The 23,763-nt window shown below is 38.9% G+C and overlaps 1 protein-coding gene across 2 annotated transcripts in view; it reads left to right on the top strand.

Moving 5' to 3' along the window:
- Positions 1–23,763, top strand: part of KDM4C (lysine demethylase 4C) — a 404,720-nt gene that overhangs the window by 320,511 nt on the left and 60,446 nt on the right. For both annotated transcript variants that reach the window (XM_037061395.1, XM_037061394.1), the window contains one exon: positions 19,496–19,681. In XM_037061395.1, coding sequence (XP_036917290.1) covers positions 19,496–19,681 — 186 coding nt within the window. The remainder of the gene's footprint in view (positions 1–19,495; positions 19,682–23,763) is intronic.

Below are 23,763 nucleotides of genomic sequence, written 5' to 3'. Positions count from 1 at the left end.
GAGTTAAGCTTCCTTTGCATTAGTGTCTGGTGTGGTCAAATGAAGGAATGGCTTTGGACAGGCTAGATTTTTTTTTTGTTATGTGCCATTTGACATTCTCACAGAAGGTTCAGTACTGTGGATTGGTCAAAAATAGCACCATTTTCACTTGACTTTGCAATGTGCCTTGTATCCCCTTCCCCAGACGGATATAACTTTCTAAGCATACTTTTTAAAAGATTTTATTGACTATTAGAGAGAGAGGAAGGGAAAGGAGAAAGAGAGGGGGAGAAGCACCAATGTGTGGTTGCCTCTTTCGTACCCCTTACTGGAGACCCAGCCTGCAACCCAGGCATATGCCCTGACTGGTATTCGAACTGGTGACTCTTTGGTTTACAAGTTGGCAATCAATCCACTGAGCCACACCAGTCAGGGATAAGCATTTTTTTTAAACTGGTGTTGTTAGAGTTTATGTTTCCTATGATATACATCCAGTGTGACCCAACTGTTTAAAAAGATAGGCACATACCACAATATCAACTCATTGTTATGGTTTCTTACATATGGCCATTGATAACTACACTTTACCTGAAAGAAGAAGAATTAACTGTATGTCCTGCTCTTGTTCATTAGGTGAAAGTTGGCAAGATAAAAAAATAAATCCTGGAAGGACATAGGCTTTTTATGAGTAGGTGGGCAGAGTTGTGAAAAGACCACCATAAAGCCTGAAACCTGGGTGGGGAAAACCAAAATCCCATATTGCCTGGGGCTCTGTTTTAAATCTGATCCTCTGCTGAATTCATAAATGTTTCAAGTGAACCTGAACAGGTGACTCTTTCTTCCCTGGAGGCTCTAGGATTGTTTTCAATGGGAACTTTTAGTGTGTCATTTTCATAGAAATGGCTTTAACCCAATTCAAGTCCAAAATGAGGTCTGAATTTACCTGCAAGAAATAGGAAAACCCTATGTGACATTTGGCCAACTTTACACAAGTCTAGCAATAGAATAGAATAATTTCTTAATTTCACTGTGTAGATGTTGTTTTTTAAAACTAAGAAACTTTTCTTAAAATCACTTAAAGAGTTTTCCTCCTAGAAGAAAGAAATACGTGCTTCCTATACTTGAAGAAGAATCTGTGAGTCCAGATATCTTAGTGTCTTATATTTTGATGAGTGCTAGATAGAGACATGATTCCAGTATATAATTTTAAACATAGTTTACTAAACATGGTTAGGGCAGGAAAAAAACGAAGAAACTATTTACTTTAAGGTCCTGGGTGGAAACCCTGAATCTGTTAAGGAGATTCCCATGCCACACACCTCACTCCTTCATAAAAAACCTGAAAAACATACACTGGTGATAAAGAGTTAAGCTGTTATCACACTTGCCATTGAAGTGGGAAGCTGGGATTGGAGAATGAATTTATCGACCAGTCAGAAGAAAAAAAACCACATGGCGCTGAGTGAGGCTAAACAAGGGAACTTGGTACACAATCGTTGGAGAAGGTTTTTGATGCTTGTCCTGAGACGAGGCTCCAGCCACAGGCTCATAAGTGCTATAACATTAGGAAGATTTGTTTAAAAATCACAGGGTTTTTTTTCCCCTCAGTGGTACTTTCCCTTCATAATTAGTGGGATCTGTTTTTCTACTCCATTTTAATGTATATCTAAGCTCTTGTGCCTTTTACTTTGGCAACCTAAAAGGAACTGATGTATTAACACATTCTGCTATTTCTTTTTCTTTCTTCTTTTAAAAAAAGTAACAACTAAGAAAATGATCCCATTCACAATTGCTTTAAAAAGAATAAAATTCCTAGGTATAAAAATTAAACCAAGGATGTTAAAGATAGTAACAGTGGCCATGTTTGTAAAGCCTTTTATGTTCAGAGAGCACTTCTGCATCCATTATCCCATTAATTCCCACAGTGACCTTGTCAAGTACAGCTGTGGAACCTGAGGTTCGGAGGCACGTGAGAGCTCACTCGGCTGCCCTGCTTTTTAGTGGGAGAGCTGGAACTCACTGTCATCTCTATCAGTGCCTCTACTCTGGCCAGGTGGGGGCCAGGATATTGCGTCAGCCTCTACCAGCAGGAATTATGAGCTCTTAATTTGACTTTTACAACAAAAACTGTAGAGGACTGGCACTCTTCTTTCTGTTCCCTGATTTTGCATTAATCTGACCAGGGCCATTTGAAGAGGATTCTCCCAAATAATGTTTTTTCTTGATAATTTACCATTGAAAAGTACCACTTTGAACTCCATATTGTAGCACTGAAATATATATGTCTGTATACATTTAGACAAGAATAGTTTGTGTTTTACTGCCCTGAAGCCTGATGGACTTCTGTTGCATGAAGCAGCTAAGGGGCTTTCTTTATACGTAGGGCATGCACACAAGAGAAGTAGGTGTGTGAATTTCAAAATGAACTGAATTATCTTCATCTTTTAAGAAAGTAATATGGATGATAGAATACCACACTTGAGTTTTATGATTGCCAATGAGCCATAATATAAGCAGTAAATGTCTCTGAGAGTATGAACACATTCTTTCACACATCTGCTTGGGTAATTCACTGTTCTGTTTGCAAGGATCTCACAGAAATTGAATTTTTAAATATTGAGAAAATTCCATCAAGAAACAGAGAATGAAAAGCTTATTATAAAAGCCATGCCAAGAATAAATCAGATGTGGCCTACCATGTGAAAAATATTTACTTTTAATAGAAAGGGACTTATAAAAGAAGTTAATGTTCTCACCCTTTGGCTAAAGAGTTAATTTCTGTGCTACTTGAATACCTGTTTGAAGGTGGTCAGTTTTTTAGGACATTGTAGATAATGTAATGTAGATAAGGTATTGTTATCTTCATGAAGAAAATCTGTGTGTTTGGAATTACTTTACTCTGTTGTTCCAGCTACACGTTTTTATGACCTGGTCATGGCTAGTTCTGAAGGCAGGGAAACAGGGTAATACATTGTCTATTTGATTCATTGTGGGAACAGATCTGTGATAGAGGGGGAAAGTAGTTCTAACTATGTTATGGTTTATGCCCAACCTTTTATTATTATTGTAAAAACAAAAAACCAACAGCCTTAAGAAAAAGAAAAACTCAGGATTCCACTAACTAAATGTGATGTTTTTCACTATTTTTTATACCTCGAAGTCTCTCTTCACACATGTGCATAGTTATAATCTCTGTGTTCATAGTGGTCGCAGACATTTTTAATCTGTGTTGGGGTTCCTAACTGTTTCATGGACTCCTTTGGCAGTTTTTGGTATAGAACAGGGGTGTCGAACTCATTTTCACCAGGGGCCACATCAGCCTCACAGTTGCCATCAAAAGGCTGAAATAATTTTAGGACTGTATAAATGTAACTACTCCTTGACTGTTAAGGAGTTGAAATTACATTTGGTCCTTTGAAGGCAACTGCAAGGCTGATGTAGCCCTGGTGAAAATGAGTTTGACACCCCTGGTATAGGCTATGGATCTCTTTTCAGAAAAAAATTGTTTTAAATATTTAAAATAAAATACACAGGGTTACAAAAGAAACAATAATATTGAAATGCACTTATTATCTTAAAAATTTGTGGCCCTGACTGGAGTAGCTCAGTGGATTGAGCACTGGCCCACAAACCACAGGGTAGCAAATCAGATTCCCAGTCTAGGGCACTTGCCTGGATTATGGGCCAGGTCCCAGTAGGGGGTGCATGAGAGGCAACCACACACTGATGTCTCTCTCTCCCTTTCATTCTACTTCCTCTCCCCTGTGTCTAAAAATAAATAAATAAAATCTTTAAAAATATATTTTTAAAATTTGTGATATGGCAACATTGTTTTCTATCAGTGCATGTGGCAAGTCCATAATTATATAATTTCTTAGTAATAATCAGCGTAAATATTTTGAAACTGTCTGTGGATCTGAATGTGAAAGGGAGGAGGGCCAGGGTGGTTGAGGAATTTCACATTCGATGGTCCCTGCTATCTGGTTGAAGGAAGAGATTCTGTTGTCTCTAGAATGTGAGGAATTGGGCTGGGGTTGAAGTGATAAGGTTTGGGGACATAGAGGGCAACAAAGGTTAATTTTTGCTGTATCTCAGTTACTGTGTAAAACCTCTTATGTAGGTTATTCCTTTTAATCCTGAGAACAGCTTAATGTAGGGGAGTTGCTGTTTTCATCTTTACTTGACCAGTGTGGCAACTAAGCTTGGAGAAATTACCCACAAATAGATCATTGAAACAATATTAACCATTTACCAGCCCTCAAAGGAAGTCTGCCTTAATAATCCAGAAGCAATGTCCTGATTCGTAAAGCAGTGTGAGGCCACACTGGGACAGCATTAGAATTCAGTCCCAAACCTTTGACCAGAGCCCATTTTACCACCTTTGTCCACTCCTAAATTGAGAAAGGTAAAAAGAATTTCTAAGTGACCCTACCACTTGATTTGTAAACCCCAAATTTGTGATATCTAGAAGACAAATCCCCAAACTCAATTGTTTGGCAGTTTTTCTCCGGAAGCAACTGTCTTAGATGCCTGAACCAAGTAAGGTGGTGGTTAGGGGCTGTAGGAGGAGGAATGGACTCTGGACCGGACTGTCTGTGTTCACGCAGGGGACCATACCCTGAGTTGGCTGTTCTCAGGCCTACAGTTATCTCTACCAGAGAGGTTCTCCGTTTGAAGGGTCACCTGGGATACACCTGGTCTTCATTAACTTAGTAGCAGCAGTCTCCAACCTTTTCAGCACCAGGCACTGCTTTCTTGGAAGACAATCTTTCCATGAACGAGGGTGGGAGTTTGAGGGGTGGGGGGATGGTTTCGGGATGATTCAAGCACATTAAATTTAAGCTCACCTTTTGCTGTGAGGCCAGTTCCTAAGAGGAACTGGGTCTTGGAAAGCCCTGCTTTATAGTTTTTCACCACTGCTATCACTGCTTCCTCGGTTTTATTTGGAGACATATGATGCCAGGGTATTTTAATTTAAGCATTAATTTTCCCAGTGTGGTCTACCGCTGGCATAATTGAAAGACAAGAGGCAAAGAGGTTGGGGCAAGCCACAAACAGAACAATTCATGGGTGATAGTTGCAAATAAGCGTCAGGTGTATTCAGAGGCTTTGGGACACTTCTGGTGTTCAGGCCAGAAAGCACACCCCAGCATAGCAGCTTGTGCAGTTATCAAAGAAAAATTCTGAGGTCTCTTTATTTTACCTTTTACACTGAGCATTCAAGTAAGTACCATTTACCAAGATAATTATATGGAGCAAGAATGTATGGAAATGTTCATTTAAATCATTAAAAATACCTGTGGAAAGTTGGATAAGAGGAGATGTTTAAAATCTGACTTGTGGGATTCAGTTGCCCTTCCTTGCAGATTAGCGAATGGGAGGTGCACTTACTGTTTAGTCCCCAACCTCACCAATAAATGCAGTTTTAATGAAGTCACTGAAAACAGGGATTTGAGAAACCATATACACCTCTCAAAAAACATTGAACCAAACAACACTGCAGCTTTCATGGGGTTGGATGTTTACATTGTATCAAAATAAGTAGTACTAAGGATAATTAGTCTTTATCATTGATTAATTTTGTGTTTTTGGTCTTTAGGCTTGATGCTTTAGGCCTTCAGGCTCGATGCCATAAATAAATAGAAATGTGTTCTTATACATGATTTGATAATGTTAATAGCAAATCATATGTGATACGTATAATAAATAAAGATTTTTTTGCTGACCCTTGGAACAACAGAAAGTTTATAAGCCAACCTACCTAAATTGTGTCAAACAGGAAAATTGTATTTCTTTTTCAATTTAACACTGAGAATTAAATGATTGAAATACTACCATTTTTACATTAATTCATTTTAGAGAGATCTAAAAAACAGAGTTTTTAAAATATATTTTATTGATTATGCTGTTATAGTCATCCCAAATTTTCCCCCTCTTCCCCTTCTACCTGACACCCCCATTCTTTCTGGCAATACCCCTCTTAGTTCATGTCCATGGGTGGTGCATATAATTTCTTTGTCTATTCCATTTCCTGTACTGTTCTTAATATTCCCCCATCTATTCTGTACCTACAAATTTGTACTTCTTTTATTTATTTATTTATTTTAATTGTTGTTCAAGTACAGTTTTCTTTTACTCCCATCCCAGCCCACCGCCCCCCCCAAGTGTTCCCCACCTCCCTCCCATTTCTACCCCCTTAGTTTTTGTCCATGTGTCCTTTATACTTGTTCCTGTAAACCCTCATCCCATCTCCCCCTGAAATTCCTTCCCCTCTCCCCTCTGGTCCCTGTCAGCCCGTTCTCTATTTCATGATCTCACCTTTAACAGGAACCTAAACAATTTGTACTTTTTAATCCCTGCACCTTTTCCTTTATTCTCTCCCTTCTTCCTACCAACTCATAACCCTCCAAATGATTTCCATATCTATGATTCTGTTTCTGTTCTGCTTGTTTGCTCGGTTTGATTTTTAGATCCAGTTGTTGATAGTTGTGAGTTTATTGCCATTTGGTGTTCATAATTTTGATCTTTTTCTTAAATAAGTCCCTTTAACATTTCATAAAATAATGAATTGGTGATGGTTAACTCCTTTAGCTTTACCTTACCTATGAAGCATTTTATCTGCCCTTTGATTGTAAAAGATCACTTTGGTGGATAGAACAATCTTGGCTGTAGGTCCCTGCTTTTCATGACTTTTAATATGTCTTGCCAATCCCTTTAGCCTGCAAAGTTTCTTTTGAGATGATAATCAGCCGACAGTCTTATGGGAACTCCCCTGTAGGTAACTAACTTCTTTTCTCTTGCTGCCTTTAAGATTCTCTTTTTATGTTTAACCTTTGGCATTTTAATTATGATGTGTCTTGGTGTGGTCCTCTTTTGTGTCCATCTTGTTTGGTTCTCTGTATTTTCTGGACTGACCTATTTCCTTCACCAAAATAGGGAAAGTTTTTAGGGTTTTTTCCCATTTTTTCAAATAAGTTTTCAATTTCTTTTCATCTTCTTCCTCTGGCACCCCTATGATTTGAATATTGATATGCTTGAAGTTATCCCAGAGGCTGCTTTGCCTATCCTTGTTTTTTTTTTTTAATTCTTTTTTTCTTTTTGCTGTTCTGATTGAATCTTGTTTTTCTTCCTTATGTTCCAAATCATTGATTTGATTCTCAGCCCTATCCACTCCATTGTAGATTCCCTGTAATTTCTTCTTTATTTCACTTAGTGTAACCTTCATTTCCAAGTGGATCTTTTTTATGTAGTTAAGTACCCAGTGAGTTCCTAGAGCATCCCCATAACCAGTGTTTTGATCTCTGCATCTGATAGATTGCTTATCTCCATTTGGTTTAGTTCTTTTTCTGGAGTTTTGTTCTGTCCTTTCATTTGGGCCATGTTTCTTTGTCTCCTCATTTTGGAAGCCTCCTTGTGATTGTTTCTATGTATTAGGTACAGATGCGTTGACTCTCTGTTTTAGTAGCATGGCCTGTTGCAGAAAAGCACACCCATTATTTGGATGGGACAGAGCCCTAGGTAATCACCAGAGCAGGGGCCATCCATGTGAACGAGGTTGATGGAGTCTCAGATATGGCATTTCTACTCTGTGGCTCTGTGTGGAGGACCACCCAGAAAAGGGACAATGGCCATTGCCTGGCCCCTGGGTTTTGTCCAGGGGGAAGTTGTCCCCAGCATTTGCTCTAAAGCCAGGCACTTCTGTTTTCCCCCTTGTGCCACTGGTGCCCTGCTGCTCCTCCAGTGCTGGAGCCCAGAGGGAGTGAGTCTGCCTAAGTTGTAAGTCCACGCTGGGCCCTTTGAGAGGAGATGCCTGAGAATCCCGCAGTTTTATATGCTGCTCCAACCCCCACTGGTTATTACAGCCAAAAGTTAAGGGGACTTATCTTCCTGGCACCAGAACCCTGGGCTGAGTGGTCTGTTGTGGGTCTGTCAGGAATGAAGGATCCCTCTAGATTTTTACCCACTGCACATGGGTTGGGGACCACCCATTCAGCATCTCTGCCTCTGCACTTCTCTGCCCCTCCTACCCATCTAGATGAATGTAACTTTTTTAATTCCTTGGTTGTCAGACTTCCATACAGCTCGGTTTTTGAAAATTCTGGGCAACAGTTGATTTATAGTTTAGTTGTAATTTTTGCTGTGGTTGTGCAAGGAGGCAAGCTGTGTTTACCTATGCCTTCATCTTGAACAGAAGTAAAAAGTAGAGTTTAGAAATCCTCCTAAGTTATAAGTAACTTCACAAATCTGAGTAATTTTTATAGGGTCACACACATCAGTGAATTTATCAGGGCTTAGTTGTACCAAAAAGGACAGAGTGCCCTTTTTTTTTTTTAAGTAAATAATTCAGTAGTTCTGAGTTCTATTTAAATGCTTTATTCAGGGAGAATAAGGGTTTTTGTTTGAGTTCTTGTAAACAGTAATTTCAAATAATGAAATTTCCTCTAGGAAACAGGTGCTCTTTAATATTAAGAAATAAAAATGCAAATACAAAAGTGCTTAGGGAATATTTACTTTATGGTTTAGACTTGCTCTCCCTGCCCATCAGCTGAAAGATGTTTAGTGACAATAAGCGCTCAAGATTTGTTCTAAAGCTTGCTATGTGCTGTAATTGTATACCCCCTTCACTCTTTAAATTTGAAATAAACTTGAAATAAATGAAGGAACCGAAACCTGCTTTTAGAGAAGTATAAGTGATTGATTTTTCTCAGCATTGTAAACATTGCCTGTTTTGTGATTCAGCAAATACTACTATTAGTGAAATGCCTCTTTAATATGAGATTGTGATGTTGCCTTTAATACTTTATTTACAAATGCTGTTTTTTTAATGTCTGTTTTTTCTGACATTCCAGGTGGGCAGTGCAGATGGGTAGTTCTGGGGGTGTGGGGTGAGGTGGGGTAGGGTTTGGGGAAGAAAGGAAGGAAGCTTTCAGGGGCTAGCCTGTTTACCCCACACCCTCCTCACTCCTTCACTTGTGTTTGTTCCTGCCATATTAGTTTTGCCGTTCCTGTGACTTGCCCCTGGGCCTATGCTGAACTAAAATTCAACCTGGGATCTGACTTCCCAGTCCATGCTTCTAACTACTATGAAATGGTGTCCACATAGTAAGGAACAGGGTTATTTGGTCAGGGTACTCACAGATAGGTACCTTAGATTACAGGATGAGAGGAATTTGTCCAGCCCCAAAGGAGTTAAAGATGGTCAAGCAAGGAGATGTCTGACCAAACAGGCATTCTTAGTCAAAGGTCATTCTGATTTTCTGTGTGGTCTGCTCTATAGTTGCTTGGTTGCCTGAGGTTTAAACCTAATCCGCTCAGAAAAATTTAATAAAATCGTAGTTCTGTTTTTCATCGAAAAATTATCTACCACTACTAATCCATCATTGTCCTTTCACCTTGGCAAATGAAAGTGAGATTTGTGTCAGGGTACTACTGTCTGAGATCTGAGATACTGCCTTTCTAGCCTGTCATTCCTTGTCTATTCTCACATTTCTTAGCTTGTTTTTGCCCATGGTTTTCCACCTGAGAGCTTTGGTACCTTCATCTGGAATGTCCTTCCTCCTTCCTCTTTCCTCATTACCACATGTGCATTGGCTAAAACCCGCTGGTTCCTCAAGATGAGCTCAGAATCAACCTGCTGTTGGTGACCTCCCTAGTTCTCTAAAGCCCTGCTGGGTAGCCTTTCCAAGCCGTGTGGCAGGCCCTATGTCCTTGCCGCTGAAGGCTCAACCAGTGCGCAGCATGTCCCCAGCACTCTCCGAGGCAGTGTCTGACTTGGTGCAGGAGTGTTCCCCATAGCCTCTGAACTAGAAGAAATTAATTAGAGGAAACTTGACTTTGGAGAAACCCCATTTCACTTTGTTACAGATTCTCAATAGCCAGACCGATGGATCTGACCCAGCAGTGCCTGAACTTGGTGGCTTGTGGCCCTCAGTTCTGAGTGGGGCACAGGTAACCTCCCAGAGCTTTCCTGTCATGTGACCCAAGCTGTTCAAATATAATCATATCTACTTCCTTGTTCTGCATTTGGTGTACCTTAAGTGGTTGTCATGAAGTTGATTCTCTTCCAGATGTTCTCAGTAGAATGGTGGAAGCGCTGGGGTAGAGGTAGGGAACTAACAGGCGCACATGCTGGCCTCACCTTTGTTCAGCCAGTCCAACCCTCTCTCCTTCCAAATCCAGGAGCGCTCTATCTTGCTTATCATAATTACCACTGCAATGCCTTTGTTACAGCTATTTTTAAAACAAAGTTTTTATTTGTTTATTTATTTATCTTTAGAGGGGAAGGAGAGAGGGAGAGAAACATCAATGTATGGTTGCCTCTCGTGCGTCCCCTGATGGGAATTGGCTTGCAACCCAGGCATGTGCTCTGATTGGGAATTGAACCACGATCCTTTGGTTCGCAGACCCGAGCTCAATCCACTGAGCCACACCAGCCAGGGCTGTTACAGCTATTTTTGTATGCCATATTAAACTCCTTGAATATATGGATAGATTGTGTATTTATCTTTGTTTCTCCTTTTGCATTTTGTAGGATGCTTTTTATATATAAAATATTTAATTAGTATTAAAATGGCTAAAAGAATGAATTAACACATAATATAATGAAACAAGCATTCCTTTAGTCAATGGCTATTTATTGTCCTAGTGCTGGGATTAAGAGATTTTTCCAAAAAGGGTCCTCTTTTGTGATCTTCCCTGTGGTGTATCTGCTCATCCAAAATGAAAGGAAGTGTGATTGAAGTGCTATGTAGCCTTTCTGGTGCTAGAATTGTTTTGTGATTCTTTAGCAGGTCTCAGGGCTGGTGATGACTCTCTAGCCTGGTTTTGAGTAAATGCAGCCACCTCTCCAACCCCTGCCACCTCTGCCCATGAGCTGTAGCTCTACCTCTTGGCCTAGCTGAGCTCATTCCTCCACCCTTTCCTCTTCAGCCTGCTACATGACTTTTTCTTAGCTTCTCACCTTTTGCAGGGTGAGCCTTGCCAAACAAAAGCAATGAGATAAATGGCTTCTCATACATATCATAAATAAGGGTTTAATTTAACACACAACATTATGAGCCATTTATTTTAATGCTTTGAACTTGAAGTATAGAAATAACTTTTCTTGGGGGATATGTGGAGAGACAGAGGGCTTACCATATTATGAGCTGAGGCGTACTTATTCAGAATTGAGCTTCACCGGTATCATTTCATGGTGTGTTCTAATTGGATGGTTGAGATCAGAACAATTCTGTGTGGCTAAAGTGGCGTGAGACTACATCTTAATTGCTGCCTCTCACAAAAGCAGCCCCAAACCCTGCAGGGTCTGTATACTTTGGGCGTGGGCTTTCAATGTTCTCCTTTCAGTCTCTCTCCTGCTGCTCGTTAGCTCCCTGGATAAACTGATATTTCTTGTTATCAGTCTTCTTTCTCTGCTGCTTCTGAGCCAGCTGTTGCATTCTGCTTTCTGTTGGTAAAGTTCTTTGCATGTGTGTTCCCCCCTGTACTGGAAGCTCCTTGCTGTAGAACTCACAGCAGTATCATATCAGTGTTCCCCCAGCACTGACCAATATTGGCACTTGAGTGATTGACTTAATAAATACTGATGAGCAGAAAATAAATTTTCTGAGTTAAAAAAAAGATTCTGCTTTAAAACCTGTATTAAAGACTTGGAGCAAAATGAAGCTTTCAGCCTCAGTCCTTTGTCTTGTCCAGCACTATTCCCTCTGTGAGTTGGGAACATTAGCTTGCCGTGTAGGGCCTGAAGGAACAAGTGTCTGAAGAGCAAAAGGAAAAAGGAGTTAGCTAATATATCATTATCATTACTTTATTTGTCTGATAAGGAAGCACTAATTAAAATAAAAAGCATTTGTGCCTGTTTTGGAATTACCTGCCTATTTATGGAAGAAAACGAGAATCATAAAATTGGCAAAACAACAGTAAAATTATACCACAAATCATATATATTAAAAGAAAAAAGGGAAGGGAATGTGCTTTGAACCTCCAGCTCCTTCACAGCTCATCATTTCTTGATGCCCTTTGCCAAGCTGTGTGCTCAAGGAATCTAATGATACACAAAGCCTCATTGCCAGATACTTCATTAATTCCTCAATCCATTAGGAGCCTTAATGGCCTATGCTACTGGAATAAGTATGGAAATCCAGTCCTCCAAGAAAGTACAGTGCTCTATAAATCATACGCGCCTGAGGATTCTCTTACTTTTTGACACAGATAGATGAGAATATGTTGTACTTCCTGAATTCCTTTATACTATAGTGGCTCTCAGAATAATGGACACCCTTAAGCACTCCAACCCAGTAGTTGTCAAAGTGTAGCCCCTGCATCAGCATCATCAGCATAACTAGGAACTTGTTAAAAATGCAAATTCAGTGCCCCCCTCCTCCATACAGAAACTCTGGGTGTGGGGCTGGCATTCTGTTTTAAGAAGGCCCCCCAGTCATTCTGAAATGTCCCGATGTCCTTGTGGCATACTATGTACTGAGGGTCTTTTTTCACTGTTGAGGACATAGATGAGAGTCCCATAACTTGACAAAATGTCTTGATTGGATTCAGTTTAATTCAACAGACATTGACTGAGCAGCCGTTATGTCTAAGGCATGGTTTTCAGGAAACCATAAAGGTGAATGACACTTTAAAGTCACTCTTAGTGTCTTCTGTGCCAGCATTTTCCTGATACTCTGTGTTGGTCTCCCTGGACGCCAGCCCCTTCTGGACTTTGTGCTAAAGCACCCAGAGTGACAGTTCTCTGCGCTGCCTCATTTGACTTCTCAAACCTCCTTAATAGTTGCCGTCCAGAAATTGGCTCCCCATCCCTTTTTACTGTCACCTCAGTGAACTGTGGGAAGGGTGGCCCTGTCTTTCTGAACCGTCCCTACTTTTAAATGCCCTGTAATCTTACTGTTCACCAGCTCTCTTCTATCCCCATCCTTCTAGCAATTGTTATCAACCTCTACACTCATCCATTTTTAGACTTAGGCAGCTGCTAGAGAGGTTCTTTCCCGCAGAAGACAGACTGTCCAAGCCTGACCTTGAGCTAAATAGAGTAGTTCTATTTAGAGGAAGATACAGAATCTCTGTCAATGAGTAACAAGTCAAAACACATTCAAAATTTACCTTCCTCCTAATAGCCGCTTTCCTCGCCATCCTTTACTCACCATTCTTTGTCTCTGTATTTCCATAGCTTCTGTCAGCATAAGAAACATCGAAATCTATAGTGGATGTTTATGAGCTTATTTGAGTCAAACTGATGACAACTGCTGGGAAGAAAAAAATCTCAGTGGATTGAGAAAGTGCCCTGGGGAATGGCAGTTTTGCAGTTTATTTTTACATAGATTACAATCAATGGAGGTGGGAGAAAGCAAAGTGGGGAAATTTCTGAGATTGGATAAAAAGTAAAATGAAGAGACAAATACTATTTTACATAGGTGGGTGTAGGATGACTACCAGTTAATATTTACAACACATAGAGATGGTATTGGGGCAACAAGTTATGGTGGGAGTTGGTGCCCTGAGGGGTCTGGAAAAAAGGGGTACTCTGACATTCCAAGGGTATTTATCATAGATGCAAAAGGATAGTAGACAGGCTCACTCAGGGAAAGATAGACCTTTGTCAAGGAAGATAGCAGCCTAGGACAGGACTACCCACCATGACCCACCTTTAGTTGGGAGGTTTTAATTTCAGACCATCCTATGTGGTTACTTTTGGTCTCTGAGTTTGTAAGGCCACCCTTGAGCTTGTCAGGTTTAGTGTGTGGCCCCTTTTCCGTCCACACTTTCTTAGAGTTTCTTTTCCTATCAGACTATCCTTTATCTACCTTGCTGCCAGAATGATCTTTATTACATACTCATTTTATCATTTCACAGCTTAGTAACTTTAAATATGTACCCCTGGCCTATAGCAGGGGTCAGTAAACTAAAGTCTGTGTTTGTTATAAATAAAGTTTTATTGGAACATAGCTATACCCATTATTTGTGGATTATCTATGGCTTCTTTTACACAATCATGGCAGAACTGAGTAGTTGCAACTGGGATTGTATGGCACATAAGCATAAAATATGTATTTATCATCTGGTACTTCAAGAAAAAGTTTGCTAACCCTGGTGATATATTTGGTCTTGTTCTACTAATTTACAGTGTGCTTTCTCTTTTGCTTGCATTTGTTCTGTTTGTGTTTATTTCCTTTTATGTCTTTGTTTGACTCTTATTCTGTTTTTGTTTTCACATGATTAATTAGTATTTTCACTGCCTTCCCAGACAATTCAAGAATGCTCGAATATTTAAAAGTTCATTTTTACCACTTTCTCCTTATATGCTATTATTATCATCTATTTAAATTCTATCTATATTTAAAATCTAAAAGACATTACCATTATTACATATAAAATTGATATTCATTTAGATCTATCCATATATTTAGTGTTTTGGTTGCTTTTCCACTTCTAGATGCATTTTTCTGATCTTTGAATGCTGCAAAAAAATTTAACTCTTAATGTTTGCCTTTACATTTGAATGATAATTAGGTTGGGTATAGACCAAATTTAATTTTCCTATAGAAGTTGAAAGACTTGTTTCAATGCTTTTTAGCATTCCTTCCTGCAGACTAGAGATCTGATGATAATCTGATTTCCCTCTTCTCTGGAAGATTTTGGGATTTTTTTCTCTTTCTTTGGAGGCCTAGGATGTGTCCAGGATATTTTTAGGTGATTTTTAAAAAATTAATCTTATATGTTAGGCCTTTTTCAGGTCTGAAAACTTTTTGTTTGTTTCTCTTTCCATTCCTCTAGAACACCTTTTAGAAAGGTAAGAGAATATCTGCATACTGTTTAGCTTTTGTGTTCCATTTTTCTTCTTTTTGATATTTTCTTTTATGTTCTATACAAAATTATACAATCTCTAGGCTCTCTCTTCTAGTTTCTAATCTGATCTTCAGTGAGATCCATTCCAATATTCAGCACATCTTGATTTTTTTCTATTTGTAAATTCTTACAGGTGGTTATATAGTTGTTACTGTTTTTTTTTAATTGATGGGACATATTTTAGAATCTCTTTCACAATCTATACTGTGCCTCTTTTAAACTCATCTTCTTTTTCCACTTACCTGACTCCTTAACTCAGATATTCTTCCATTTGTTAATGATGGTACCTTTTTTCATGGCATTGGTTTTCCTTGAATGTTTGTGATTTCTAAAGTATCTGTTGGTACTTTAGTTACACATCTTGGGTGTGCTTGTGCTTTCCTCAGACCAGTGAGAACCCACTCGTCTTGCTGAATGATGTGTTGGACACCGGACTTGGATTTAGGTCAAATCGGATTATCTGATGTGCTGCTGATATTGGGGGCAGGTGGAGAAATGGGACTCGACAAGGTAGTTTGTCTTTTAATTAGGTATTTGCTTCCACTCTTGGCATTGGTCATGCCAGAATTGTCCCTGAGATACCTACTAATAGCTTTTTGCTGGGGATCTGCTTCTTGGAGTTAGTCACACTCTTTTTTTTTTAGTGATATTATGTATGGCTTATTTCTTTTTCCTGTATCTTTTTTTTCTACCAACACAAATATTTATTTAGAATGAGAAAATAGGTATGACATAATATATATTAAAGTGATGAAAAAACCACAACTATCACAGAATTCTGAAAAGCAACCATATTTTTATAAATTAATTGTCTAACAGACCTCTTCATTAATTCATTTANCTGGGGATCTGCTTCTTGGAGTTAGTCACACTCTTTTTTTTTTAGTGCTATTATGTATGGCTTATTTCTTTTTCCTGTATCTTTTTTTTCTACCAACACAAATATTTATTTAGAATGAGAAAATAGTTATGACATAATATATATTAAAGTGATGAAAAACCACAACTATCACAGAATTCTGAAAAGCAACCATATTTTTATAAATTAATTGTCTAACAGACCTCTTCATTAATTCATTTATTTGGGGTTATTGAATTAGTGGTCTTAAAAGAATCTCATTTAATAGTAGGACATCCTAAGAGATCTTTAATTAAAAATAAATTTTGAGCCCTAGCTGGTATGGCTCAGTGAATTGAGCACCAATCTGCAAACCGAAGGGTCACTGGTTCAAGTCCCACTTAGGGCACATACCTGGGTTGCAGGCCAGGTCCCCAGTAGGGGGTGTGTGAGAAAGGCAACCACACATTGATGTTTCCCTTCCCCTCACTAAAAATAAATAAATAAAATCTTTTTAAAAAGTTTTAGGTTGATATATGTATCTATAAAGAGCATTTCATTTCTCCAGGTTACAAAGATGTTACCTTTGGTAGTTTCTGCTATGTATACATGTCTAAGTCATAGCAGAGACCTCAGCTAGGCTCACCTCAGATATGGCTAGCTATCAGAAGTGACCATTCATTCAAGAATTAACTAATTCTTTTTCCTATTTATTTAGGGTTTGGAGCTAGAGGGATAGTAGCCGGGGCTGAGCCACCTGTCTCAGTCCAGTCAGTTGTTTCTTTAAAGCCTTCTTCCCAGTCTTGCCCCCTTACCGTAATGCATTGCAGCATTCTAGTTCCATGCAGTGTTTTGTCTTTACTTCTTCCACAGCATTCTTCCACTGTGACATTTGTAAGAAGTGTCTTAATTGTCCTTCTCTTTGCCTTACTGAATTAAATTCTGTAGCCTAAACAAGTGTAGGTGTCAGATTGCCATAGATGTCTCAGCCAGGACTGAGAACTGGTTTAGTAGCAAGTAAGGGAAAATGGAGTGTGGAAGTACAGCAGGTCCTCCAATAAGATGTCATTTCATTCAAAATTGTTTCTTTGTGATGTTGATGAGATACTGTAAGAACTTAACTCTTGTTTATATCTATTAGCCTATGGTAAAATCGGTTTCATTGTGCATTGTTTTGCTTAAAGTTGAAGAACTGATCAATAACATCAACTGAGGACTTACTGTACTACATAGACGGTACTGCTTCCCCACTGGGTATTGTGTAGTCTTTTATCTCAGCAAGAGCCTATTTGATGTTTAAGCCAAACTTCTCAACCTTGTGAATGAATATCTTCCAAAGCATTGAGTTATAATAACCTATAGAGCAACAGTTTTCAACCTTTTTCATCTCATGGCACATATAAACTGATTTCTAAAATTCTGTGGCATGCCAAAAAATAGATTACATTTTTTGTCAAGCTGACAAAAAATAGGTATAATCTTGATTCATTCACACCTGATGGTTATCTTTGGGTTGGCTGTTGTTATTTTTTAATTTGATAGTCTAAGGGAGAAGAGGTCAATGCCCCTGACTAAATAGTCAGGTATTGCATGTTTTCAAAGTTCTTGTGGCTCATTGGTTGAAAGTGACTGGTCTGTAGTTAGGTTGACTTTCTAAGGATACTGTTTCTACCCTTAGAAATGAGCACCTCTGGTCTTCCTTGGAAAGGAGGGCACTTCTCTTACTAGATTCTGAGGATTGAATCGTCTGGGCTTACATGTATTCTTTCAGTCTCTTTCACTCTTTCTGGAGGGCCTCTGTTTAATGAGGAAGTAAAGGTGGAGGAGGGTGAGAATTAACTAATTCTTTAGTTAGTTACATCATAGTACTCTTTCCCACTCTTAAAAAGTCCTATTTAATTAGGTAAGTAGGAAACAAGTTCTCTTTTGATACATGTTAATATCTGAAGTTACTCAAACGCTGACCTCCATGAGTATGACTGGCTCTTAAAAGACTATCTGATGATGCCTGGGGCTCCTGGTATGAGCTTTGCTATTATATCTGTCATCACATTTCAGATGATTAGAATTTTCAAAGAGATGCCAACATACCAAGAATTACCACAAATTTAGTGAAACTGATACTGACATAACACACATCAAGATAACATACTAAATAATGCCTTTATTCAGATTATAATGGGGTCTTGTTTTAGTTCTATGGTATGTTCTCTTTTTTTGTAATTATTTAATTAGCTAAGCCACATCCTACCCTACCCTCTCCAGACACTTAGAAATGCTTTATTGTACATTAAATTCAGATGTACTTGTATATGAAGATCAGATAAATGCCCAGGATGTAGGACACTTATGGGGGCTAGTGAGAGATAATACTGCTCAGATGGACCATGAAGAACCTTTTATAAGCTTTCTTCTTCCATCCCATGCTGTTCCCTTTTTTTCTAGAACATCTTGGAGATAAGGAGAAGCCTTTGAGGAACATTAAACAGGTGGTGACATAGTATTTATGTTATAAAGACATCACTCTGGCAGGTCTGGGGAAGATGAATTGAAAGGAAATGAAATAAAAGACAGAGGTGCCAGTTAGGAGGCCATTACTATTCTGGGCAAGACACCATGGGCAGAAGCAGAAGCAGTGGCAGTTGGTATAGATGGGTTGGGGAGCGATCAGAGCGAGATTAAGGTGCAGAATCTGTGAGACTGAAGCGACTGGTTAGATGCGAAGAAAAAGAAGAGTTAGAAGTTAAGTGCACATTGATTCTTGTAGGTCTGTGATAAAATATTACAGCCCCCAAATGCAATGAGTTTAAGTACCTTTTGTCTAATTATTATTCTTTTGGTCTTGGGAAGGAAAATGTAGCCGTGAAAGAAGAGCAGTTGCACCAGCATTTGGCCAGATTGCAGACCTTTTTTATCCTTAGGAATAAAAAGTGAAGCTTTTTGATCATTCTTTGTGTTCTTTCTGAATCTAACCTATGTTGTTCTACAACTGTTTTTTTCCCTAACCCTCAAGTATTAGTTCACAAATGTTATATTTAGTGAAGCTGTTTTATTTTTCCCATCTCCCATAACAATTGTACTGATGATGTTTAGTGCTAATTGTATGCAATTTAATTTTCAGATTGTGGTAATCATTATTGCTGTTTTTATTTTCATTCTTTCTTCCTCAGGCATAGTCAGCTATAGATACTCAGCAAAATTATGCCCTTTGGGATGATTTTCAATTTTCTCACTTTGGGAGGCATATTTTTGTGTCAGTCATGAAGAGTTCAGATTTGGATTATTAAACACTTGAACCCGTAGTTCCCACATTGCACCATTTAGCACTTTTATATTTTCTTGCAAATGGAAAACTTAGTCCATCTGTGTGCCATTTGGGTATTTTTGAAGCCCTCATCTAATTTAGGCAAGTATGTGCCTGTCCTCCAAGTCCATATTCTATCTCTTGTTGTACAGAAAGGTCTGCTGTGCAGGAAGTGAAAGAGAAGTAGCCTCAGCATCCAAGGGTGCACCCTTGAGCCATTTCCTCAGCTCTGGAGAACCTTTTCCTTGGGCCTGGAGAAGCATGTGCAAAAGGGTGTGGGTTTTGAACAAAAGAAGTATTTCAACATATGTCTGATAGTATGTGATCTTAGCAGTGTGTTTTCTCGAAAGTGTGTAGCTTATATTGCCACAGTTACTCTCACTCCTTGGGCCCCTGGAGGGTCAGAGTTTGTTGATATAATGAGTTTTCTTTGTCTATAATAGCTATTATTCTGGGAAATGTGGAAATTTGTTTCATTAGAGTTTGAATTGATGCTTTTCTATGCTTTAACCCTCCAGAAATGCATCTTCTGTAGACACCGGGTTAAGAAGGTCTCTGGAGCCTGCATCCAGTGTTCCTATGGCCGCTGCCCGGCCTCATTCCACGTCACATGTGCCCATGCGGCTGGAGTGCTGATGGAGCCTGACGATTGGCCATACGTGGTGAACATCACATGTTTTCGACATAAGGCCAGTCCACATGGGGTAAGGCCTACTCTCCCTCCCCTGATTCTGAGATTGTGTGTGAATTTCCTCATAATGCTGCTCATTGTTGACATGTTTAGACTTGAGGTGTGGGTTTCTTGAGGGCAGGGATTATACAATATTACTGAATTGTGTTTGCACAGGATCCATCAGTGTCTGGCACGTGTTAGACACAATAAATATTTTTTGAGTTGAATGAGTGGGTGAACAGGTGGAGTGATGTACCTTGTTCTACTTTTGGACTTGTATATGGCTACTGAGTATGGTTGTGCAGATTGTGCACTGCACATAGCCAGGGTGATGGGGAGACCGTGCCTGGGAGGGAGTGATGTGCAAGCACCGCTTGAGACTGTGCAGTGCTTAATGTACACATCTGTGCAGTATGGCCTTGAGTTTTGTTTCATCCCTTCTAGAAGAAACAAAGAGAGCAATACAGTGGAGTGAGAGGGTGTGGTTGTGCAGCAGCCCGAGGTGGAACAAACTAGGGGAAGCCTGGAGGCCCTGAGAGGAGTGGGGGCAATGCAGAAAAGCAGAAATGTTGAAGAGAAGTATAGATACCAGTTTTTTCTGCCTTGATTGTGCCACTCGGGACCTATAAAAGAAGAGCGGTTTTCCATGTTTTGGAAGAGTGTTTGCAACCAAATAGTGTGTGAACTTAACTGTAATTCAGTTTACCTGTCCTGGGTGAATGGAATCTTTCCTCTATTTTAATTGCTGAAAAATATTATGACAGAGTAGAGATGGTTTTTATGCTTTTGTTAGCTTTCCAATTCATGGTAATTGTTTTTGGCTGCCAGTGGAGACTAAAACATTGTATTGATGCTCAGCTTCACTCACTTGCTGTCCTTTGTTATCCCTGGGAGGCTTGGCCACAGACTATTTGCAGCCTAACATGCTTGTCCTGTGTCTCTAATAACCTCCTGTGAGTAGCTTGCCAAGATGTCAGTGTGGGCTTGGGGAGCCATGGCCCATACACAACAAATCTTCCAGCTTTTTAATGATTCCAGCAACTTCCATGGGTATCTAGAGAAATACTTGATGCTTGTGGGTTGCAACTCTGTAGTTGTGTGTGAATGTGAAAATGTATAAAATGACATCACTAACTGTCTCATCTATCTTAAAGCTATTTTCCACGTTTTTCTGTTGTTTTAGGTCAAAGTCACATATTTATTTGTGCTTTCTTTTTAGTTCCTTGAGTTCATGGGCTCTTGCTAAGACCAGTATTATGTATTCAGCAGAAAATACATTTTAGCAATTTTAAAAATGTTAGTATTAACACATTGTATCACTAGTGCTTTGCCATTTACAGTGCTCAGTCAAGAGCATTACCTCATTAGCTGTCATGTGGTTGGGATGTGAATGAGGCCATGACCTCTGGAGTCAGAGTATTTGGTGTTCACACCTAGATCGTGCCAGTAGTAACACATGCACAACCTTGTGCAGGTTTGTATCTCTGAGCTCCAGCTTCCTCCTATAAACAGTGACATGCCTGCTTTACCATGTGTTTTTCGTCTATAGCGCAGAGTAAGCCCCAGAAAATGAAAGTTGTAATACTGCTTTCTCTTTTTACATCTACTACTGCTGCTGGCTTGGCTGATACAATCCTGTGTGAACTGGGGCACACGAGTAATATTCCTGCTTAGAAGATAAGACACCTAATTTAGAGAAGGTTCAGTTCCTTGCCCAAACAGAATCATTTAATGAGTGGCAGGTGCTGGAATGTAAATTGCTTTTCAGCCCATACTCTGCTACTTGTTGAATTCCAAATCTCAAACCTCGAATGGTGCTGGGGGTGTTCATCTGTGCTTGGGATCATACATCGCCATTTTAATATTCCTAAGCTCTGTGGTTACTAATGAGTATATTGACATTGCTATTAAAGAGATGCAGGTGTTTAATCAGGACCCCGTTCGTTTTAAGTATAATGTGTGTGGTTCAGTTAGATTTATGTTACTAAAGTGTTTCATAAATGATGAAAAAGAAAATATTTGGTTTTGAGGAGATTTAGAAGCTTCTCTATTCTTCCCTTTGAGCCTGGTGTACTTTGTAAGGATAGAGAAAGCATCACATAATCTATAACATTTCATGTGGCAGTTTTTTCTTATGAGGGAAAAAATTTAATGTTTCTAAATTGCCTTTGCAAAGTTCTCAAGTGGGAAGCACTATGAGCATTCGATATTTGAAAATCTGTTCCTGTTAGCCTTACTTATCCAGTATTCCTCCATTAGACTCCAAGTATGGGTTCCTCTCCAAAATGTTTGACAACTAACCAGAGGCATAGACTCTAGCAATTCAGGTGAAGAGCATTGTGATTGCATTCATTGTTCTTTCCTTTTCAAGCATAAAGAAGTTCAGATTCACTCAAGTTTTTCTCTTTGTATAAATTGTGAATGCTAGGAGATGTGCTCCTTCAAGTCAGAACTGTACTTTGTCCATGTTCTCAACCATACCTTGGTTTTTTGGGAGTCACGAGCAGTTGCTGAATCATAGCAGTGAGCACTATTAACGTCAAGCTAACTTGGCAGTCTAACGCTTTTTCCAGAATAAAGGATGCCTGTACGATTTAGGTGAAATGAAGTCTAAAGTGACAGTTACTTCCACAGGATCTCCATTTTTACTCACTCTTGGTTTTTTGTTTCCCTTATTTTTTGTTTCTCTCAATTTTGTACATTTTGCATCAAAAAGAACCATTTTTAAGGCAAACTTTATTCTTTCTTTAATGCCACAAATTATTTGAAATATATTAGCTTATTCAGCCCTGGCTGGTGTAGCTCACTGGATTGAGCACGGGCCTGCGAACCGCAGTTCCATTCCCAATGGAATGAAACGACCGCAGTTCAATTCCCAATCAGGGCACATGCCTGGGTTGCAGGCCAGTTCCCAGCAGAGGACTCATGAGAGGCAACCATACATTGATATTTCTCTTCTTCTCTCCTTCCCTTCCCTTCTAAAGATAAATAAATAAAATCTTTAAAAAATTTAAAAATGAAATATATTAGCTTATTCAATATTACTGAGTTTTGGTGTAAAATTGTAATCATGCATAACGTTATAAAATTTCATCTGATTTATTATCATACATTCTTTCGTCAAATAGTAAGCACACTATATAATTAAAAAGATATTATTTTTTAAAAAATATATAGTTTTCAAATTCTTAAAGGTAGAAAGGTGTATGTAACAGAAAGTACACGGCTAAACCCTGTTATTTTAATCTAAATTTTTGTATATGTTTTTCAGTGTTTTTGTCAAATAAGATTTTTGACTGGTACCTGCTGTCTTTCAAATGTAAGGTTTTATTTGTGTGTGCACATGTGTATACACACGTGTTTGTGTGGATAGTGCAGTACTTGGCCACCCTTTGGCATGACAGAGTGTGACCTATTTCCTATTTCCTATTTTCTGAATGTTCAATTGAATTTATTCCTGCTCCATTGATCTGAATGCTGTACAGATGCTTGTAAGGAAGAGAAAGGAGAACACAATGAGCAGTAAAATGATTTAGAAACTGGGAACCTTGAAAACATTTGCCTGTTCCAAACCAAACTATGAGCTACTCATAAATTAATATACTTCTTGCAGAGTTCAGACATGGCAATGTCTGTCTCCTCACGCCTGAGTAAACTAGACAGGTGTCCTGTGGAAGGGACGCTGGACCAAGGGAAATGGAGGTTAGAAAGATGGCATACGCAGACTTTTCCCCAAGCAAATTATTTCCAAAAGCCTTCATATTAGTTTAGATCACTCCGCATATGCAGAATAGGAGCACCACAATCACTTGCACTTTATGCAGTAATTCATTGCGATGATCATAGCCTGTTTTTTATCTTCATACTATTGTCTCTTGGAAAAATGATATTTGAGTTATTAGTTGCTTTCATAGTTTCTAAGTTGTGGCTATTAACATGGATACAGACACCTATTCAAAACAGAAGAAAAACTTGTATAAAAATTTGGATCCATGATTGGGTGGTCACAGGATTATGTTTTTCTAATCAGGCAGTGTTTAGTTAACTTACAGCAGTAGATAGGGCTTTGCTTAGCTATACTTTATATTATTTAACCTTTTTATGGGTACCAGT

This window comes from Sturnira hondurensis, unplaced genomic scaffold, assembly GCF_014824575.4.
Source record: "Sturnira hondurensis isolate 20B ecotype Veracruz unplaced genomic scaffold, ASM1482457v3 Scaffold0013378, whole genome shotgun sequence".
In the NCBI taxonomy this organism is placed as follows: Eukaryota; Metazoa; Chordata; class Mammalia; order Chiroptera; family Phyllostomidae; genus Sturnira; species Sturnira hondurensis.
The sequence above is the reverse complement of the archived record's forward strand: the minus strand, read 5'-3'. Positions and strand labels throughout refer to the sequence as shown.